At 40.1% G+C, this 22,833-nt stretch overlaps 1 protein-coding gene across 1 annotated transcript in view; it reads left to right on the top strand.

The window, feature by feature from the left end:
• Nucleotides 1-22,833, top strand: part of LOC113902127 (multidrug resistance-associated protein 4-like) — a 197,462-nt gene that overhangs the window by 126,876 nt on the left and 47,753 nt on the right. The window contains exons 20-21 of the mRNA XM_027557082.1: nt 17,345-17,424; nt 22,370-22,430. Coding sequence (XP_027412883.1) covers nt 17,345-17,424; nt 22,370-22,430 — 141 coding nt within the window. The remainder of the gene's footprint in view (nt 1-17,344; nt 17,425-22,369; nt 22,431-22,833) is intronic.

Genomic DNA, 22,833 nt, shown 5'->3' with positions numbered 1-22,833 from the left:
TCATAAAATTTAATTTCCTTTGGAGAACTATAAATTTATTAGTCTTTATTTTTGGAGAATAAAATGATCCTATTAATAACATTTTAAAATTATGCCTCATCCTAGTATAAATCTTCCCTATATTCTCCTTTTTATTTAGCTGAAAAGTGAAAAGATTATCAACTATGGCTTAATCCATTGTACCAATGGGTGATAGAGTAGGCAGAAATATTTATTATTGGTATCAACTTTTAAATGTTAGTCTTGACATAGTTCTATCAATGGAAGAAAAATAAATGCTGATTTTAAGATGATTAATAATTTGTATTATTACAAAATTGTCCTTCCTTGATTCAAAATTAAATAGATATTTGTTGACAGAAATATCCAGGGAAATAAAAGGTAACACCTGTGTAATCCAGCTAATCATAGATTTATCAGATAAGCTACAATCAGATGAGCTCTTGTTTATTAAGCAATTGTTAAATCTTTATACAGGGTGAGTAGATTTCACTCCTACGTTGCTGCTGCTGCTGCTGCTAAGTTGCTTCAGTCGTGTCCGACTCTGTGCGACCCCATAGACAGCAGCCCACCAGACTCCACTGTCCCTGGGATTCTCCAGGCAAGAACACTGGAGTGGGTTGCCATTTCCTTCTCCAATGCATGAAAATGAAAAATGAAAGTGAAGTCGCTCAATCATGTCTGACTCTTAGCGACCCCATGGACCACAAGCCCACCAGGCTCCTCTGTCCATGGGATTTTCCAGGCAAGAGTACTGGAGTGGGGTGCCATTGCCTTCTCCACACTCCTACATTAGGAAGTTCTAAAACTCGAATGCAGAAAGTTTAATTTCACTTGGTGCCAAATGCTCTAACCATTCACATCTTTCACAAAGGAGGCACTATAGGAGTTTCATACCTAATTGAGCTAGCCTTCAAGCTAGCCATCATCTCTTGGTTCCTGTTATATCCAAGTTGCTAAATTTTTTAAGGTGAGGTTAAGGTTTGTAATATTAGGCAAAACAGTGAATACCTTATATATTTTAGATAAACATTAAGTATTAAAAAATATATATATAGCTTTATTTTCTCTCCCCTTAGTTCTTATATCCATTTTTTGTTGTTGTTGTTGTTTGATATAAGAGAGACAACTTTGGTTGTCACTGGTAAGCAGTTTTAAACTATTAATGGACAGGGAGTTGGGATGTAGGTGGAGATGTTGTGATGTTTCAGTTCTGCTGGAATAGAGCTTCAGAATAATTTTGCCAGTCACTTCAATGGCACAGTCAAGATCTTGATTGAAGCAGCTAACTTAAGCAGCACTATGTGGGATAGCTGTGTGTGTGTGTGTAGACCTCTTTTGTGTTAGATCATCACACAAATATAAGCTTCATATTATTAGATTCCATTAAAGAGATGTGAAATTTAAAGTTTGAAAATTGCCCAACAAAAGGATTGGTCATTGACTTTACCCAGAGTAAACTGAATGGGTTTCTTTTATTTTTCAATGGTGGTTTTGAACCACTGTGTAATTTGAGATCTGTGGTGCCCTGTGCTCAGAAAAATAGACTTTGGTGTGAGGTCCTCTGAATGTGAATCCCAGCCCAGATGCTGACAGACAGCCTTTGTCAAGCAATTTAACCTCTGTCTCCCTCAACTCTCTGTACAGGTAGGGATGAAAGTACAATAATAATCTCAACAATTTTTGTGTGTGTGAAAATCAAGAGAATTAATGTATGTAAAGCATTTAAAGCAATGTCTGGCAAATAGCTGACTTAACTTGTTTTTTGACTAAGTGACCTGATGAAATTTTAGAGATTTTAAAATCTCTCTTTTCCCTACAAAACTGAATGAATATGATAACTTGATAAAAAGGTTGAGAGTGGGGAAGGATATGTGTGTTTTCCCAGACGCAAGAGAAAAACAGATAAGTGAGTAAGACTACCAAGTCACAAAACAAAATCTGCAGATTGCTTTCACTTTGCTTGTTTTTGTTTTTGTCAGGGCTTGACTTCATTCCTGAGCTCGTTTTATTTTTTTAAATTTATTTATTTTAATTAGAGGCTAATTACTTTACAATATTGTATTGGTTTTGCCATACATCAACATGAATCCGCCATAGGTATACACGTTTTCCCAATCCTGAAACCCCCTCCCACCTCCCTCCCAATACCATCCCTCTGGGTCATCCCAGTGCACCAGCCCCAAGCTTCCTGTATCCTGCATCAAACCTGGACTGGCGATTCATTTCTTATATGATATTATACATGATTCAATGCCATTCTCCCAAATCATCCCACCCTCTCCCTCTCCCACAGAGTCCAAAAGACTATTCTATACATCTGTGTCTCTTTTGCTGTCTCACATACAGGGTTATCGGTACCATCTTTCTAAATTCCATATATATGCATTAGTATACTGTATTGGTGTTTTTCTTTCTGGCTTACTTCACTCTGTATAATAGGCTCCAGTTTCATCCACCTCATTAGAACTGATTCAAATGTATTCTTTTTAATGGCTGAGTAATACTCCATGTATGGATGTGAGAGTTGGACTGTGAAGAAGGTTGAGAGCCAAAGAATTGATGCTTTTGAACTGTGGTGTTGGAGAAGACTCTTGAGAGTCCCTTGGACTGCAAGGAGATCCAACCAGTCCATTCTGAAGGAGATCAGCCCTGGGATTCCTTTGGAAGGAATGATGCTAAAGCTGAAACTCCAGTACTTTGGCCACCTCATTCGAAGAGTTGACTCACTGGAAAAGACTCTGATGCTGGGGGAGATTGGGGACAGGAGGAGAAGGGGACGCCAGAGGATGAGATGGCTGGATGGTATCACTGACTAGATGGACGTGAGTCTGAGTGAACTCTGGGTGTTGGTGATGGACAGGGAGGCCTGGCGTGCTGTGACTCATGGGGTCGCAAAGAGTCGGACATGACTGAGTGACTGATCTGATCTGAATACTCCTTTGTGTATATGTACCACAGCTTTCTTATCCATTCATCTGCTGATGGACATCTAGGTTGCTTCCATGTCCTGGCTATTATAAACAGTGCTGTGATGAACATTGGGGTACACGTGTCTCTTTCAATTCTGGTTTCCTCAGTGTGTATGCCCAGCAGTGGGATTGCTGGGTTGTATGGCAGCTCTATTTCCAGTTTTTTAAGGCATCTCCACACTGTTCTCCACAGTGGCTGTACTAGTTCGCATTCCCACCAACAGCGTAAAAGGGTTCCCTTTTCTCTACATCCTCTTAAGCATTTATTGCTTGTAGAGTTTTGGATCACAGCCATTCTGACTGGCATGAAATGGTACCTCATAGTGGTTTTGATTTGCATTTCTCTGATAATGAGTGATGTTGAGCATCTTTTCATGTGTTTGTTAGCCATCTGTATGTCTTCTTTGGAGAAATGTCTATTTAGTTCTTTGGCCCATTTTTTGATTGGGTCATTTATTTTTCTGGAATTGAGCTGCAGGAGTTGCTTGTATATTTTTGAGATTAGTTGTTTGTCAGTTGCTTCATTTGCTATTATTTTCTCCAATTCTGAAGGCTGTCTTTTCACCTTGCTTATAGTTTCTTTTGTTGTGCAGAAGCTTTTAATTTTAATTATATCCCATTTGTTTATTTTTGCTTTTATTTCCAATATTCTGGGAGGTGGGTCATAGAGGATCCTGCTGTGATGTATGTCAGAGAGTGTTTTGCCTATGTTCTCCTCTAGGAGTTTTATAGTTTCTGGTCTTATGTTGAGATCTTTAATCCATTTTGAGTTTATTTTTGTATATGGTGTTAGAAAGTGTTCTAGTTTCATTCTTTTACAAGTGGTTGACCAGTTTTCCCAGCACCACTTGTTAAAGAGATTGTCTTTTCGCCTTTGTATATTCTTGCCTCCTTTGTCAAAGATAAGGTGTCCATAGGTGTGTGGGTTTATCTCTGGTCTTTCTATTTTGTTCCATTGATCTATATGTGTGTCTTTGTGCCAGTACCATACTGTCTTGATGACTGTGGCTTTGCAGTAGAGCCTGAAGTCAGGTAGGTTGATTCCTCCAGTTCCATTCTTCTTTCTCAAGATTGCTTTGGCTATTCGAGTTTTTTTTTTGTATTTCCATACAAATTGTGAAATTATTTGTTCTAGCTCTGTCAAAAATACCGTTGGTAGCTTGATAGGGATTGCACTGAATCCATAGATTGCTTTGGGTAGTATACTCATTTTCACTATATTGATTCTTCCGATCCATGAACATGGTATATTTCTCCATCTATTAGTGTCCTCTTTGATTTCTTTCACTAGTGTTTTATAGTTTTCTATATATAGGTCTTTAGTTTCTTTAGGTAGATATATTCCTAAGTATTTTATTCTTTTCATTGTGATGGTGAATGGGATTGTTTCCTTAATTTCTCTTTATTTTCTCATTATTAGTGTATAGGAATGCAAGGGATTTCTGTATGTTGGTTTTGTATCCTACAACTTTACTATATTCATTGCTTAGCTCTAGTAATTTTCTGGTGAAGTCTTTAGGGCTTTCTAAGTACAGGATCATGTCATGTACAAACTCAGTGAGAGTTTTATTTCTTCTTTTCCAATTTGGATTCCTTTTATTTCTTTTCTGCTCTGATTGCTGTGGCCAACACTTCCAAAACTATGTTGAATTGTAGTGGTGAAAGTGGGCACCCGTGTCTTGTTCCTGACTGTGGTGAAATGCTTTCAATTTTTCACCGTTGAGGATAATGTTTGCTGTGGGTTTGTCATATATAGCTTTTATTATGTTGAGGTATTTTCCTTCCATTCCTGATTTCTGGAGAGTTTTAATCATAAATTGATGTTGAATTTTGTCAAAGGCTTTCTCTGCATCTATTGAGATAATCATATGGCTTTTATTTTTCAATTTGTTGATGTGGTGTATTACATTGATTGATTTGTGGATATTGAAGAATCCTTGCATCCCTGGGATAAAGCCCGCTTGGTCATGGTGCATGATCTTTTTAATGTGTTGTTGGATTCTGATTGCTAGAATTTTGTTAAGGAATTTTGCATCTGTGTTCATCGGTGATATTGGCCTATAGTTTTCTTTTTTTGTGGCATCTTTGTCAGGTTTTGGTATTAGGGTGATGGTGGCCTCATAGAATGAGTTTGGAAGTTTACCTTCCTCTGCAATTTTCTGGAAGAGTTTGAGTAGGATAGGTGTTAGCTCTTCTCTAAATTTTTGGTAGAATTCAGCTGTGAAGCCATCTGGACCTGGGCTTTTGTTTGCTGGAAGATTTCTGATTACAGTTTCAATTTCTGTGCTTGTGATGGGTCTGTTAAGATTTTCTATTTCTTCCTGGTTCAGTTTTGGAAAGTTGTACTTTTCTAAGAATTTGTTTATTCCTTCTACATTGTCTATCTGAGCTAATTTTAATTTGGTTTCACAGGGAGAGCTTAATTTTGCATATAAACACTGAGCATCTGATTTATTTTTGTTTGAATATGATATGGCAAAGTTTATTACAGAAGTCTATTGTATAATTAAGGAAAGAGAGTGGGAAATTTTATAAAGTTGGTTCTGTTTAAATGGAACATTGTAATTATTCCAGGAAAGTGGATGTAGTTATTAGTAGTGGTAACTTAACTATTTTTTAGAAAATTCTTTAACTGGTGAAAATGGAGAGCTTCTATGTATTCACCTTTTTCAAATAGCATGGAAAATGGCAAATTTCACAAGTGAAAGTTGAAGTTGACCTAAGGTAAACGCTGGGCTGGATGAAGCACAAGCTGGAATCAAGATTGCCAGGAGAAATATTAATAGCCTCAGATATGCTGATGATACCACCCTTATGGCAGAAAGTGAAGAAGAGCTAAATAGCCTCTTGATGAAAGTAAAAGAGGAGAATGAAAAAGTTGGCTTAAAGCTCAACATTCAGAAGACTAAGATCATGGCATCTGGTCCCATCACTTCATGGCAAATAGATGGCAACAGTGGAAACAGTGGCAGACTTTATTTTTTTGGGTTCCAAAATCACTGCAGATGGTGGCCACAGCCAGAAAATTAAAAGATGCTTCCTCCTTGGAAGGAAAGTTATGACCAACCTAGAAAGCATATTAAAAAGCAGAGACATTACTTTGCCAACAAAGGTCTGTCTAGTCAAGGCTATGGTTTCTCCAGTGGTCATGTATGGATGTGAGAGTTGGACTATAAAGAAAGCTGAGCACTGATGAATTGATGCTTTTTAACTGTGGTATTGGAGAAGACTCTTGAGAGTCCCTTGGACTCCAAGAGATCTAACCAGTACATCCTAAAGGAGATTAGTCCTGGGTGTTCATTGGAAGGTCTGATGTTGAAGCTGAAACTACAATACTTTGGCCACCTGATGCAAAGAGCTGACTGATTTGAAAAGACCCTGATGCAGGGAAAAAATGAAGGCAGGAGGAGAAGAGGATGACAGAGGAAGAGATGGCTGCATGGCATCACCAACTCAATGGATATGAGTTTGGGTAGGCTCCGCAAGTTGGTCTTGGACAGGGAGGCCTGGTGAGCTGAACCTCCTGGGGTCGCAAAGAGTTGGACATGACTGAGCAACTGAACTGAATTGAACTAAATTTTAGATTTTCAAGCCTTCAAATGTTATTTACAGAATGTTTTTAGAGACATTTAATGCTTGTTCACTCCAGTTAATTTCAAGCAGCTCTTCTACATTTCTATTAGATGGGCATTCTGATACTTAGGAACTTCTCCTTTGGTAAAATATGGTTAAAACAGCCTGAGGCAAAAATAGGATTCTTGGTTAGTTCTTATCAGATCAGATCAGATCAGATCAGTCGCTCAGTCGTGTCCGACTCTTTGCGACTCCACGAATAGCAGCACGCCAGGCCTCCCTGTCCATCACCAACTCCCGGAGTTCACTCAGACTCACGTCCATCGAGTCAGTGATGCCATCCAGCCATCTCATCCTCTGGCGTCCCCTTCTCCTCCTGCCCCCAATCCCTCCCAGCATCAGAGTCTTTTCTAATGAGTCAACTCTTCGCATGAGGTGGCCAAAGTACTGGAGTTTCAGCTTTAGCATCATTCCTTCCAAAGGAATCCCAGGGCTGATCTCCTTCAGAATGGACTGGTTAGATCTCCTTGTAGTCCAAGGGACTCTCAAGAGTCTTCTCCAACACCACAGTTCAAAAGCATCAATTCTTCGGTGCTCAGCCTTCTTCACAGTCCAACTCTCACATCCATACATGACCACAGGAAAAACCATAGCCTTGACTAGACGAAACTTTTTTGGCAAAGTAATGTCTCTACTTTTGAATATGCTATCTAGGTTGGTCATAACTTTCCTTCCAAGGAGTAAGTGTCTTTTAATTTCATGGCTGCAGTCACCATCTGTAGTGATTTTGAAGCCCAGAAAAATAAAGTCTGATACTGTTTCCACTGTTTCCCCATCTATTTCCCATGAAGTGGTGGGACTGGATGCCATGTTCTTATAAACTGTCAATTATATTTTAAAGCTGTTAAAGGCATAATGTACACAACAGAACAAATAAAACTCTCCTATAAATACTGCCCAATTAGCACTAATAAATGAATCATTTAAATGCAGTAAACTGCTGGCTGGGTTATATAGTAGTATTGAGGGAGATGAAGAAATATATAGTTCTTGGTTAAGAGTTCTGAGTGAAGAAAGAGAGCACTTACTTCATTAACACCAAGCTGCTAGTAGCTGTTAGGCAGGCAGGAAGTGAGTCTTGACCTCAGTCATATCTGAGAGGCCTGAAGCTCTGAAATCCAATGATTCTATCATCCTGCAGAACTTACTTGGAAATAATTATGTGAAAAAGAAAGCCAAAATAGGTTGTAAGGACTTCAGAGGATTTTTGTGATAGTAGTTTCTGTACACTGTCTAATGTTTCAGAGATCTGATGAAGGACAGAGGTTTCATCTGTTGGCAGTTAAAATTCTCCCAGAGATATGAGATGGAGACTGTGCATTTTGCCTTGAAAGATAGTTGAGATGCACTGTGCCAGCAAAAATACCCTTCTTGAAGATAGTTGTGCATTTTTGTAGCAGGAGGAGCCTGTGACAGGTGGTGTCCTGTTCCCTCAGAATCAGAAATTCTTACCTGGTCCACATGTCTCTGTGGCCACCCCACTTCCTGTGGTTTATGGTTTAGGAATCCTCAGAAATCATGAAGCTGAGTCCATGAGCATTTTCTAGCAGACATGCTCCATAGCTTTCATCAGATGTGCAGTGTTTCAGAGTCACTGTCCTAGAGACTTTAATGCCTGTTAATTTCTCCACTGTCCATTCCTGACAGTGAGTGAGGTGTTAGCCAAACTCCTATATGATAGTGGTGTGTTATGTATGGATGGGATCCACAGGTAAAGGAACTAATCTAGTCTAGTTTCCCAGTACCCTACCCCTGCCTCTGATACTTAGGAAAAGTAAAGTGTCAGTTACACCCTGTTGCAAAGCATTTATGGTGGCTGTAGCAGAGGTGTTCCCTGGGGCCATGTGTGAGGTGTGTCTACTCCTTCAAGGTCAGTCTCCTACCATATTTAGCAACAGGCAATGTGACTTGCCCCAAGTTACAGGACATAACAAGACCTGGGATGAAGGGGTCTCAATTCCTGGACTTTCCTAATCAATTATGTTTTTTTTAGACCATCTGTCCCAATTCATGCTTTCAGTCATTTGTTCAGTTGTTAATCAAATAATACAACCGTAAGTAATTTACATAATATAATTTTGAGGTGAAGTTATTTTAAATGTTTTACTTTAATTATGCTTTGGTAAGAGAGAATTCCTCTAACTTTTTAAAACTCTTTTAATATTTAAGGTATTCAGCATCCAGTGGAGCAGGCAGTACCCAATCAGAAGGGCCCAGGCTGTCAAAGGCTGGTTGGCCATCACTGTTCATATCAACTTAACACCAGCCCTGCCTATGATGTTACTGGCTTATCTTTAGTAGTAGATATTTAATAGAGGTTTCCAGTGTGTCCAGTAAAATGGCTGTGTATCATAGATGTGTTGATATGAATTTTCTGAGTCTCTATAACCTGGGTGAATCAGTCTCCAACATGTGTCTTTCTACCTGGTGTTGCTTGTGCCAACAGAATGAGGCTGAGTTCAGTTCAGAAGTAAAGGAAATCTTTATTCCTTGATCAGAGAATGGAGAGGTACGAGCTTGCACTCTAAAGTTCTTGTTCTCTCCCCTAAAGGTGGCCCTAAACAAGGATGCTTTACAGGTTTCTTGTCATTGCACCTGCCCTCCACCACCATCTTAAAGCCATTTCCCACTAGGGACTCTGATCTGAAGAGTTAGGTGCAAAGCTTCTGCACGTAGTACTCTATGAGCACATGAAATTTGACTAAACTGAAAGGGAAAAAGGAGTTAGACTTTATCTTATTTCCCAGATTCTACCTTTATTTCATGAGAATCATTAATGAGTTTTGTTGGTGACAATATGATGGACCAGATACTTCACTTTGAAACGAATTTCCCCAGGTTAGAAAACAACAGATTAAAGAGAGGGAGAGAGGGAGAGAGGGAGAGAGGGAGAGAGGGAGGGAGAGAGGGAGAGAGAGAGAGGGAGAGAGGGAGAGAGAGGGAGGGAGGGAGGGAGGGAGGGAGGGAGAGAGAGGGAGGGAGGGAAAGAGAGGGAGGGAGGGAGAGAGAGAGAGAGAGGGAGAGAGGGAGGGAGAGAGAGAGGGAGAGAGGGAGGGAGAGGGAGGGAGGGAGGGAGGGAGATTGTTTAAAATATCAATAGAGACTAGAATTTGAGGACAAACCGCTTATTTAGAGCAGAAGAGCTTGTTTTATTGATTCACTCAGAATATTCAAGTGCCTTCTATTTGAGGTGTTCCAGTGAGGCATTGGTCCAGGCACTGGGGTAACAGCAGTGAATAAAGTAGACAAAATCTCTGTCCTAGCAATGTCTGTTATTATTGTTAGTTGCTAATTCACGTCTGACTCTTTGCAACCCCATAACTGCAGGACACAGGGTTCCCTGTCCTTCACCATCTCCCCAAATTTGCTCAAACTCATGTCCATTGATTTGGTGATGCCATCTAATCATTTCATCATCTGTCATCCCCTTCTCCATATTCTAATTTAATTTGTGTGAATAAAAAGAAGACAAGGGGTTGTTAGCCCCCGAAAGTAAAGAATGGAATTTAAAAGGGCAATAGTTATACATGTAGATAAGACAAGATCAATTTAAATATTCTTGAGACAGAAGGTATAGCTAATTCCCATTGGGTCAGTGACTCCTGAATGGGTTCTTTGCCTGGAATCACAAATGCTACTTTTTAAGCCCGGTTGTGTATAGTAGAGCAGAAACTTTATTCATTGATTAAGGAATAAAGGGAGAGCTCATGCTCTAAACACACCTTCTCCCCAAGGGGAGAGGGGAGTAGAGGAACTTTAAGGGATAGGAGGCAGGCATGCCACTGGGGCTCTAGGAAAGGGGCAGAGATTTCTGGGAACAGCCAGGTTAGCTGGAACATGTGCAGTCTTCCACACTCCTTTGCACATGGCAGGAATTGTGCCTAGTCCAGTACAAATTCCCACCTTGGGTAGAAATCTTAACATGGTAATGAAGCAAAAATAACTTTCAGACAGTTCCAGTCTCATCTGTGCATGGCCATTCCTGTAGTTAAGTCAGAGGTGGTTCAGGGCAGTTGGCCACAGCATATCTCTCAAAACACAGCTGCAAAACATCTCTGTCAAATACTAGATGCTTTAAAAACAAACACAGAGGTAAATTAAGACAAAGATCCTTTAGCTGCCAGGGTAGGTATGAGTGACAAAGGAATGTTATCAGAAATGTTTAGTTTCTTCCTTGCTACTCAAAGTGTGGTCCCTGGACCCAGCAACATCAGCATCACCCTAGAGTTGTTAGCAATCCAGAATCTCAGACCTCACACATGCTCTTGAGAATATACATTTTAAGCAGATCCCTGGGAGATCTAAGGAAGACACAAGCATTGGTAGACTCCATAGTGATCAGAATTAATCTTTCCAACTTTTCCACATACTGACATGTACCAAGATGGTCATTGAGTGGGTTACATGTCTTACAATCTCACTTCAGTAAGAGCCACTTTTAAAATACTCATTTTACTAATATGTTTTCTATTTTTGTGTAAGAGTCCAGAAGCACAGAAGTCTTCCCATCTTAAACCAAAAACGGTTGGAAAGCCACTGGGTTTATGGTGTATTATTAGTAAATGCCAGTTGACCACTAACACCTGGCAGTTTCCTTTTTGTTATAGATTGTATGTGAAGTGTGGTCCATGTTTACAAAAGGTGTATAATCTAGATGTGAGTTCAAGGCTAGTAGACATAGACAGTAGTTAAACAACTAAATAGATTATACCATAATATGTCCTGAGGATAGACCCAGGTCTCTGGTGGAATCTGAAAGGACACTGAAACAGTTTCTCATCAAATGAAGTGTCAGAAAAACTATGTCTTTAAATATGAGAGTTGCTTATGGCTTTTCTAAAAGCCTGTGAAGTCTTCTTCTGGGCCCTACTTGGTTTCAGGATTTCCTTGATTCTCAGCTACAAACATAAAGATTGAGGGTGGAGTCAGATGCTGACAACAGCAAAATGTATCAGCTGAAAGCATAGTGTTATAAATTTTTTAAAGAAAATAGTGGATAGGTGGGGGTTGGGTGCATTTTAGGCAACCAATATTAACCCCAAAGGACATTGCCATATTTAAAAACAATTAAATCAGACCAAAAGGGGGGAAAAGAAGAGAAAAACCCAATGAGACCATTGATGCTCAAAATTTTAGATCTGAGTTTCAAGAAAAGATGTATTTCTGTTAGCTTTTAAGATGACAAAACTATGCAGTCCTCATGAAGAAAGGTTCTCACTAATAGTTTCTTCCTAAGTAGTAATTTGAAAATTTAACTTTACAAAAACATCTCATTTTCCCAACTAATTTTAGTATGCAGTCTTTTGTTGTACTTGTGGTAACTGTTTTAGTCAAGGCTTTTGGGTTGCTAGTGGCAGAATCTGCCCAGGTTAGTTCAAAGGAAGAGGGCTTGATGGAAAGGAAATGGGCGTCTTGCGCAGCTGGAGCAATGCTGACTTTCCTGGAGCTAGGAACTGGGGTCCTCGTGGGTATTGGAGCCACTGCCACAGGATGCATGCATGTGCCCAAGCTTCCTGGTCTCTCAACTTTGCTGGGTGCGGTGACTCTGCTCTACTTTCCTGCTTTTTCTTGGCCTTATAATTCTCAGGAGGGGAAATCAGAATGACTTGGTGGCTAGTCATGGGTTAGGATCCCCTGGTACTTTGGTCCATTAGCTGTGGTCAAGGCTCTAGCAGTTTCCTGGGAGAGGAGCAGTTATTCCAAGCCCGTCTGATAAAGTTAAAGGAGTTTAAGTGAGTGGCAGATTCCTGGGAGCTATATTTGTCATCAAGAGTCTTAGGAAAAGAAAGGGCTAAGGTTGAGATCTGGACAGAGTGGGTGGGGACTTAAGAAACTTCTTAGTGGGTGAACAGAGGAGAGAAAAAGAGTATTTTATCAGAATAAGGGTACACAGTCAAGAGTGATGGGAGGTGAGACGGGCACTATCCCTAGTGAAAATAAGAGGCAGTGAATGATATTGCAGGAAATTGCCCTGAAAAGTGAGGTTCCTTGTCTCCTGTCTCTGCTGGATGGAAATCTCAGGATGGCCTGGCGGTAGCACCCACCCCATGATGAAATATTGTATGCTTAATACTATTGCATCATCCTGAGCAAGGTGGGACCTTGTCTCCTCCATCATCAGAAGCTTGGTCTACAAAGGGATTTGAATATTTCTGTTTGCTGTAGAACCCCCTTCTTGAAATACCATCTCTAAGGTGAACATCCAGATGAATGAAAAGGGCTCTGTTTGCAATGGATGGGCAGTAAGGGAGACAGATGGGGTGTCTTTTTCTCTACTTCTTCTCCTTCATTTTCCAAGGCACCTCTGTTAAATCTTAGATGCTTCCCAGGATAAACTTTGGGAAGACTAGGCATGGTTATCTTTTATGTCCCCTCAAAGCTCTAAAATCCCAAAAGGATAATAAGAATAACACATGAGAGGTGGCAAGAAAACTAGAAATAACAGAAAAACTATACAAAAAAGATCTTCATGACCCAGATAACCATGATGGTGTGATCACTCACAAACATCCTGGAATGTGAAGCCAAGTGGGCCTTAGGAAGCATCACTACAAACAAAGCTAGTGGAGGTGATGGAATTCTAGTTGAGCTATTTCAAATTCTAAAAGATGATGTATGGAAAAACCAATACAATATTGTAAAGTAATTAGCCTCCAATTAAAATAAGTAAATATATATATATAAATAATAAAAATACAAAAAATAATATATACCTCAATAAAAATATACCTTGATATTTTATGATACATAAATATTTAATTTTTGTAGCTTAACAAAGATAGAGCAAAGACCAGATGTAGGAACTTCAAAATTTTAAGTTACAGTTTGGTTATAACTACGCTGAGACATTCTAGTTGTGGGTCAGGTGTCAGAATTCTAAAGGTGGCTGAATCCAGCTTAGAGTATAGACTTGATTCTTAAAATACAATCATTATGAATTTGTATTTTGACAAGTTCAATGGCATCTTTTGTGATATTCTGTCTTATGGACAAGACAGAAAACTGTGAACCAGAGCAGTTAGGAGGACCTTGATTGGTTCTTGGATGTCATGGTCTTCAAGGGGGGTTATCTCTCTACCCCTGTTTCTCTCTGCCTTTCTCTCTTCCCTTCCCCTGATCCTCCATATCACCCCTTTCTTTCTCCTCCTTCTTGTCCCCCCTCTACTTTACATTTTTACACAAGTAATACAGTGTAGAGAAATAAGAATGGAAAGAAAAAAAATTAAAATTGTGCATAATACATTACAGACTTGTTTCAGACTTGTTCAGGTTGTTTTCTACTAGTGACTTTATAAATATGCCACATTCAACAGATTGATGCACTTACTGACTCCTGGGGATGTAATCCCAGACATGAATTTTCTGGGTCAGAAGGGATGCACTCTTAGAATGGTTTACACATATTGTTCAATTGTTCCCAAAAATCGACCTGTGCTTACAGATGGAAGTGATCTGGCCTGTAGAATTTACTGTGGTTGTAGCTTTGTGACCGGCTATGCAGGACGAGGGGAAGTGGTGATACCACTTTACCCTAAAGTAATCAAGACTTGGGCACAAGGCATTAGCTGAGACTGGCTCTCTGAGTCTGGTCAAGAGACTGCAGACAATATAGGGCCATGCCTTATGAGGGAGCATTGAGGCACCAAGGAATAGTTGCTAGAAAGAATATGATTCATTTCATTCAAGTATTTGAAAGGCTGTCATATCAAGAGAAATTAGATTCACCTTGTGCGGCTATAAAGGCAGAATAAGTAGGGATGTTCCAGGAAGACAAGATTCAGTTTAATGTGAGAAATCCTCGAACACAGAACAGTCCAAAAATGGATTGGGTTCCCACCATTCATCTGAATTCCTCTTCCCTCTACATCCCTGGAGATCTTCCATCAGGGGCCTCATGTTATTTGGATGAAGAGTTATGGCATATATGAGAAAGGAATTCATGATAAGGATTTAATATTTCATTTGGAGACTTCTGAGAAAACTTTATTACTACAAGGCTGTGGGCTTGAAATCACAGCTGTAGTTAAAATGTGCTCAGTTGCTCAGTTGTGTCCTCCTTTTTGCGACCCCATGGACTGTAGCTCACCAAGTTCCTCTGTCCATGGGATTTTTCAGGCAAGAATACTGGAGTGGGTTGCTATTTACTCCTCCAGGGGATCTTCTCAAACCAGGGATCGAACCCCTGTCTCCTGCTTCTCCCTACACTGGCAGGCAAATTCTTTACTACTGAGCCACTTAGGAAGCCCAGTCTATCCCAAAGCCAGAGGAAATATTCTGCAAACACCATATGTTCTCTTAATGTTTCTTAGAGCAAGGAAGAAACTGTTGAACTTTATGATCTCACATTACTTTACACTCAGCTCACTGCTGAATAAGTGCTTAGTTTTTTGATGAGCTTTGATATTAGGTTCAGTTTGTGTGGTCACCGTGTGGGGAGATGTTTTTTCTCATTGTTTCTGTTCTTCTTGTATTTTGCACTCTTTGCCAACCCTTGGTCTCTCAGACCTTAAGGTTCACATATCCGGAGAAAGATAAAGTGGTGTGTGTGTGTGTGTGTGTGTGAAGTTGCTCAGTTGTGTCCGACTCTTTGTGACCCCATGGACTGTAGCCCGCCAGGCTCCCCCACCCATGGGATTCTCTAGGCAAGAATACTGGAGTGGGTTGCCATTTCCTTCTCCAGGGGATCTTCCCAACTCAGGGATCGAACCTGGGTCTCGTGCATTGCAGGCAGACGCTTTATCCTCTGAGCCATGCAAAGCAGCCAATTATATCATTCTCTGCAAACTTGTCTCCATAGTTTTCAAAGCAGCTATTGGTGGACTTCTTCCCAGTGCCTCTGTAGCCATAGGGGAAAGGCTTTTCACCTAGCTGAGTGCTGAGCCTTACACACTGTTCATTTAATCTTAAAAAATTTTCAATACTTCCTTCAACACTTTCTAAGCCAAATCATACTTGTAGTGTTTCTGAATCTTGCCAGTGTTAAAAAGTTGCATTTTTCAAAGAATTACAAGTACTTAAACCACATTTTAAATATTTTTGACATATATTTTCTTTATTTAAAAATTGCTACTTTGAGAAGTATAAAAATGACCAGAGTGGTCACAACTTTTGTGAGAGTACCTGCAAAACTGCCCATCTGATTTTAATGTTCCTGAAGCACAACTGATTAAATAATAACCCAGTTTCTTGCCCCTCAAAACCGCCTGGGCAATAGCAGAAAGGGCATCACCTGCCAGCTTGGAGGGAATGCAGACTTTCTGGCTCCCCCAGCACTCCTGAGTCAGAATCTGCATTTTACCAGGTTGACCTTCCTGCAGCTCCTGGTGGACTTTCCCAGGGGACGTGATGCTGCAGAACCTGGGGCTCAGAGTCATCATCTCACGTTGGTGGTTGAGCACTTGTTAATTTATGTGGCATCATGACTGGGTTTTTTCACCTGCATGAGCCTGTTAAATCCTGAGATTTGCCCTCTAAAGCAGGCATTCCTAGAGGCTCAGAAAAGTTGTCATTGGGCCTGCAAAAGTGTTACTGAGAGACAGTTTCTGGAGTCTGTATTTCCTAAACCTGAGAAAGGAAAATTGAGACACAGTCTGTGATGGCCTGGCCAAGGGTGAAATATTCCAGCAGCTCCAGCTCCTGGCATGGGCACACCCTGTGCTTCTGCCAGCTAGATGCCCTGTGGAGGACAGCAGAGCCACATTCAGGCCACAAAACTCAGCCCTCAGCTGCTGCTCATTCATGGTCTTGCTATGGCTTGCTGTGCAGGCCTTGGGAGGAAGTCATCTCTGACAGAGGTCAGGAAGAGCAGGTCAGGTTCCCATGTCTCACCTGCAGCCTGGCTTCCTGGAGTCTCAGTTATAAAAGAAATTCAGGGGTCTAGGTAACAGGAGTTGCTATACCAAAGTCGTGTGTGTCTGCACGCATGTGTGTAGCTTCAATTTCTTTAAATTTGATCATGAAAGGACTAGATATTCATTAGAAATCAATTCTAATCTTCCAGTCTTGCAGCCTTTAGGATATACTCTTTTAGTGGATTTTGAGAAGGGAAATAAAATCAATAATGATAAGTGATCTTTAGTCATTACATAATATTGCCATTTTCCTGCCTACGTCCCTCTGGTCTTCTTGGATGCTTAAGCATGAGTCTATGTTTGTCACATCGGGTACACCTGTAAAAATAACGACATTACCATGATAGGAAACTCACAACATGAAGATGACAGGAATCTACAATTTCCTGAAATGTGAGTTGTTGGGAACCATTTTGCGGGGAAAAAAAAATTACAGAGAGATTATAATAGTGTTTATTTTAAAAGTATCACATCAAAATTAATTTTGATAACTAAAGCAAAATTAGTATAATGATTGGGATTAATTGAAGTATTTTGCAAGTGTTTATTCACTGACTTAGCACTTGGAATGAGTCTTAGATAGGATGGATCTAAAAGGAGAGAAGATTCTCAAATCCACCAACTCTTCTTGATGCTGCCACAAGATTCCCCCCATTCTTTTAAAAATCAGGGCTCAATTTCAACATCCCACCCACTGCTATTTGGTAGAATTTTATCTCTATTTAGATATCATCCTATTTTCTCTTTCTTTACCACTGACATCAGCTTATTTCATATGATGCTATAATAAATGCATATAGTTTAAAAATATTGTTTTAGTTTGTTCATGAATTATTTCTCTTAAAGGGCTTATCTGGGGAAGTAATTTCTTGTGTCCTGTTCTTGCAGGAAGAATTTTGAATCGTTTCTCTAAAGACATTGGCCATATGGATGACTTGCTGCCCCTGACATTTCTTGATTTCATCCAGGTAATGTGACAGTCCTGTCAGAGTTCTCACAGGAGGAGCACAGAGTCTGTTTCTCAAGGTCTTTTCACAGGGGCTGAGGGTGATCCTTTAAGCCTGGCAATGTGTCCTGTTATCTTAAGTGAAAGGTCATGTTTGTAAGAGAAAGGTGCAGTTGTGATTGGGAGGCTGAGTTAACATGAGGAACACCTGGGGCAGGAGTGTCTACACAGTCACGTCAAGGTTGGTCTGAAGCAGTGACATGCTGGGTAAGTGGTTCTCCCTCTGCCTTCCAGGTGTCTGGCATGGATTCCTTTTACTGTGAGGGCATTTAATAACAGGATCACCTCTCATGGAAAGATAGCCTAGATGAACTAAATTATGTGTCTTATGACCACAGAAAAGAGAAAGTGTTAGTTGCTCTGTCATTTCTGATTCTTTGTGACCCCATGAACTGGAGCCACTAGTTTCTTCTGTCCATGGAATTCTTCAGGCAAGAATACTAGAGTGGATTCAGTTCAGTTCAGTTCGGTCACTCAGTCATGTCTGACTCTTTGCAACCCCATGGACTGCAGCAAGGCAGGCCTCCCTGTCCATCACCAACTCCCAGAGCTTGCTCAAGCTCATGTTTATAGCGTCACTGATGCCATCCAACCATCTCATCTGCTGTCATTCCCTTTTCTTCCTGTCTTCAATCTTTCCCAGTATCAGGGTCTTTTCCAATGAGTTAGTTCTTTGCATCAGTTAGCCAAAGTATTGGAGCTTCAGCTTCAGCATCAGTCCTTCCAATGTATATTTAAGACTGTTTTCCTTCAGGATAGACTGGTTTGATCTCCTTGCAGTCCAAGGGACTCTCAAGAGTCTTCTCCAACACCACAGTTCAAAAGCAGCAGTTCTTCGGTGCTCAGCTTTCTTTTAGCCATACCCTTCTCCAGGGGTTCTTCTTGTGAGCCCCCAGGGAAACCCATTACCACAGAAGACAAGTATTTGTTGCACCATTTTTTTTTTTTTTTTTTGATAAGGCCAGGTGTGGTTACTTACAAAGAAAAGGTTAATAAATGATAAGTTGAAAAGTAATAGCTGAACAAGGACAATAAAGAGCAGTTATTGAGGATACAAAATCTTTAAGCCAATAATTTGAGTAAGGGATCAAAGTCATCTCAGAAAATGTCTTTTTGGTTTGTGTAAGCATTTCTTTTCAAGTGGAAATTGCTCTGTTGTAAGGTGTCTTTAAAACAAAAAGTTAGAAATACCACAGACATACCTTCTATCCAGCCTTTGTTTTGTCTGTGAACTTGAGCTTCTAAAGAATGGTGTTGGATCCTCTCAGCTCTCATCTCCTCATTTAGAATGCTTATTTGGAATGATTTTTTGTTGTGGTTTAGTTCTGTCTGCTTTTTAGTGATTTAAGCTGTGGCAACTTTCCACATGTTCATTTTGGAAGTGAAATGCATTTATCAAAAGCTACACACAGAAATGCAGCAATGAATTTCTGTGCAGTGCAATCTACGACCAAAGGCTTCCACTGTTACCAGTGAGAAGTAAGCTGAGTCTCAGAGGCAGAGTACTTTTACTGCAAAGATATATCTTTTATTTTTTCTTTGCTGCAAACTTATTTTGTAAAGGTGTCCTGTTGGGTTCAGCTATGTTACTTATCCCCAGAAGCAGTCTTTCAGTAAAGCAGTGTCACATCTTGACAGTGATTGCTAATTTGAAAAGATTTTGTGAAAGTTCTGTTCCTTAGCTACAACAAGCTAGGCCAAGGTTGGTTTTCCAAAGCTGGCTGGCCTGCTGTGTGCTTAGCACATGGTTCATTAGCCCTTATAATCAGAATCGATTGCATGTTTTTTTATGATGTATAGAAGGACAGGGATAGATACTGCCTGATTTCAGGATAAAACATTCTCAGTAATGAGGAGAGAAAACTTCAGTTTCATTGATTTCGGATCCCAGCTCCTTTGTACCTCCATTGATATCAATATACCAGTTCATGGTGCATGAAATAGAAAAGGTCAAATTGATCTTATCTTTGGAATATATTATTGAATAATCTTGTTTCGTTTAGTTAATTCAAAGGTCCACCACTTTTTTCGTTAGTCTCCCATAAATGCTCAAGAGTGTCATAACAGTAAGTCTTTACCAAGAAGAAGCAGAGCTTGAAACAGAGAATATGGAATAAGAAAATAAACATCTCAAAAAATGTTGACTTGCTGTCATATTCCTGAGGTGATCAATCTTTGGAAGGCCTAGAGCTGAGAAGAAAATACAGAGAGGACAAAAACTGTAGTAGGCATGAGGTTTATTGGCCATAGTATTTTTGAAAGTACATCTTCAAACAAAATAGACGTCAGATTCAATTATCTTTGTGGCCAGAGAAAAGCAACAGTCACTTTAGTACATGTGACATCATCACCACATCTAGAAAAAATAACACCACTATGATACGTCCTTGGATATACGAGGCTGTTCCAGTGGTGAGCATGAATGGCCTCTAAGGGTCCAAATTCATTGGATTCTTAAGCCTTTGGGGCCTTAAATCTATGAATACACCATCTTTCCTCTCCCAATTGATGGCACCCAGAGTACACTGAAAGGTGGTAACAATGGGCTTAGAGTTTCTATTCTATTTGTCATACATAGAATGGTAAGCACTTTATATACATAATCTCATTTAATTCTCACCACCGTCCTTTTAAAGTGTTGATATATCCCAGATTTTCCTAAAATTAAGAGTGGGTGTATGGTCTTACCATCCCTGTCAATTTTTGAGAGAATGAGCCCTAATCCCTGTCTCAGATACCTCAATATTTGGCTAATGGGGATTTCTGCTCTAGGTGTAGGTTGTCATTCTCTGCAAACTAAAGAATTATTCTGACTGATGAAAATCACCATGTACTCTCAGTGACTTTATCTTAGAATTTTGCACTTATTCATATGGAATCATAGGCTTTGGCTAGAATTCTCAAATGGTATGCTCCAAATAGATTATAAACATATTAAATAACGATTCCCCTTATTTCTTGGGGCATCAGGACTAGGGTCACTTGGTTCTGGGTCAACATGTTTCTTGTGTACACATCATTGTCTCTGTGCCGTAGTGAGACAGATGTGCAGAAGCATTGCCCATGGTGAGGTGGGCCATCAGATGGGCCTGAAATCCAATCAGATGGTGAGAATTCTGTGTGTAGCTTGGATTAGGCTCCTTGGAATTCCTAGGAATGTGGAAGGAAGAAATAAAATGGGCTTCAAGGAAGGGACGTTTATTGCACCCAAGAAATCTTCTGTTTCCTTCTTCAAGAGTGTTGACATTTTGCTTAGATACTATTGTTGCCTTCTACCAACTTCTGTAAAGGCTTTGAGAGAGCTGGCAATAAATAAAAGATGCACAAATATGTATACATATATATACACACAAATATAGATGTAAACCCATATATTATATACATATGTTTGAATAATATAATACTTAATCCTCTGTGAGACTGTATATAGTATGATCTGCAAGTAGAAAAAAAAAATCTTAGAGAAAGTCTATTTGAATTGCTTTAGAATTTAGGGGCATGAAATCTGAAGGACTTAACTTAAGCTAGGGAGCAGGAGCTTTGGAGAACAAGTTACCAGTCTATAATTGGTATTCAAGGAAAGAGCATTGGCATAGTTCCCTTCATTTTGATCTTACCTCTGCTTCCCAGGTTATCTGCCAGGCTGGGCTAATCATTAAAGGCTTTAAATTATATAGAAAAACAGATTACTGAAACTGGTGAATATTGTCCAATCAAATAATGTGAATCTGCTAAACTGTAATTGGGGTTTTCCTAATTGAAACTTCAGCAGATATTTTCCCCTGACAACCACTGATAACACCCCCAGTGACTTTACTTAAGATCAGATGTGGAAGGAGCTGGAAGGACCCCTTCCCCATGAATATGAAGGTTGTAAAAGAGTGGGATGCACAGTTAAAGCAGTGGTTGTTAAGAAATTGTTCATATGTAGGTCTAATAGAAGAGAGAACAGACAGCCCTGTTTTCCCCCATTTATGATTAGAATTTATTCTTTCAGAATTCTATCCTCTTAACTTTTTTTTATATTGATACCATGACACAGATGCAGTTTTGGTTCACAAGGGTTCTTGGCCACAGAGTCACAATTCTGGACATTTCCTCCTCCTTCCAGACTCCTCTACCTGCAGTGGTGGGTCTGGAATTCCATGACTGCAAACTGTTCCTGGCTTTCTCCATGACCTATAATACCTTAGGAAACTTAGGACACCACGTGGCCTTCCAACTTCATGTCCTATCTGTAAATAGAAATGATAGTACTTACTTTGCTCATTCACAAGGTAGTTGTGAGGATCCTCTGAGAAGCTGATCAGGAAGAGCTGTTACCGGGGTCCAGCGCCAGTGGATCCAGGATTCCCTTGGGAGGACGGCGTTGGCGTAAAGGATAGCACAGCAGAGAGATCAGAGGCTTGATATGACTGGTTTACATGGGAAACTAATAAAGTTCGTGACACCGAACTTGCTAGGACTATGGAGGCCGCAGGCACTCTCTTGAATCGCGGAAGGTGCCCCCCTTAGGCACCTTCTTGAGTGGGTCTTAGAAACCCAGGCAAATAAGTAGTCTCAGAGAGCCCCCACGCTCCAGTCATTCATCCTGAAGGAAGAACAGAGAAGAAAAGGAAGGAAAAGGAAGCAAGAATGACATGGTGAGACCAAGCCTGATGAGCAAGGCCCACACTTTATTTTCCAAAGTAGTTTTATACATTAAGTTGTGCATAGAGGGATAATGGGGGGAGGGGGGGTGGGTAGAGTCATGCAGGTCACCGTCCTTGATCCTGTATCGAAGCCAGGCTTTTCTTCTGCAAAACTTATCATATGCAAAAGCTTTAGGTGATTTGCATCATCTTCTGGCCAGGAGGCCTGTAGCATTTTATGACCTTTCTTCAGAAAACTTATTTTTTCTCTTAAAGGTGATTATGGTTCTAAAAGACAGGGCGCCACCCTCTGAAAGCATAGATAAAGTTGCAATCGGTATAGGGCAAAAGTGTGGTGGGCATAACAGAAAGAATTAACTCAAGAGGTGCCAAAGGTTTAAACATTAAGCTATTACTTACATTTCTATATACCAACTATATTAATCAATACACTCCCAGGGACATAGTAGGTAAGGGATATGGAAACTTGGCAGCAAGCATTAGCTCAACAAAGAAATCCTGTACTAATTCTATTCTAACAATTTTAACTCTCTGAGAAGATCTGCGTTGTTAGAATATCTTAAGCTTCCCGTACCTCTCATGGTTGGGAGGCTGTGAACAATCACATGCATAGCTGCAGGAATCTGAACAAACCTGTCAGGCAAGCTAGAAAGTCATCAGAGGGGTTTTGAATTGAAACACTCCTATTATGCCCAGGAGACTTATTAACTAGAGCTCTA

Source organism: Bos indicus x Bos taurus, chromosome 12 (genome assembly GCF_003369695.1).
Source record: "Bos indicus x Bos taurus breed Angus x Brahman F1 hybrid chromosome 12, Bos_hybrid_MaternalHap_v2.0, whole genome shotgun sequence".
Lineage (NCBI taxonomy): Eukaryota > Metazoa > Chordata > Mammalia > Artiodactyla > Bovidae > Bos > Bos indicus x Bos taurus.
The sequence above is the reverse complement of the archived record's forward strand: the minus strand, read 5'-3'. Positions and strand labels throughout refer to the sequence as shown.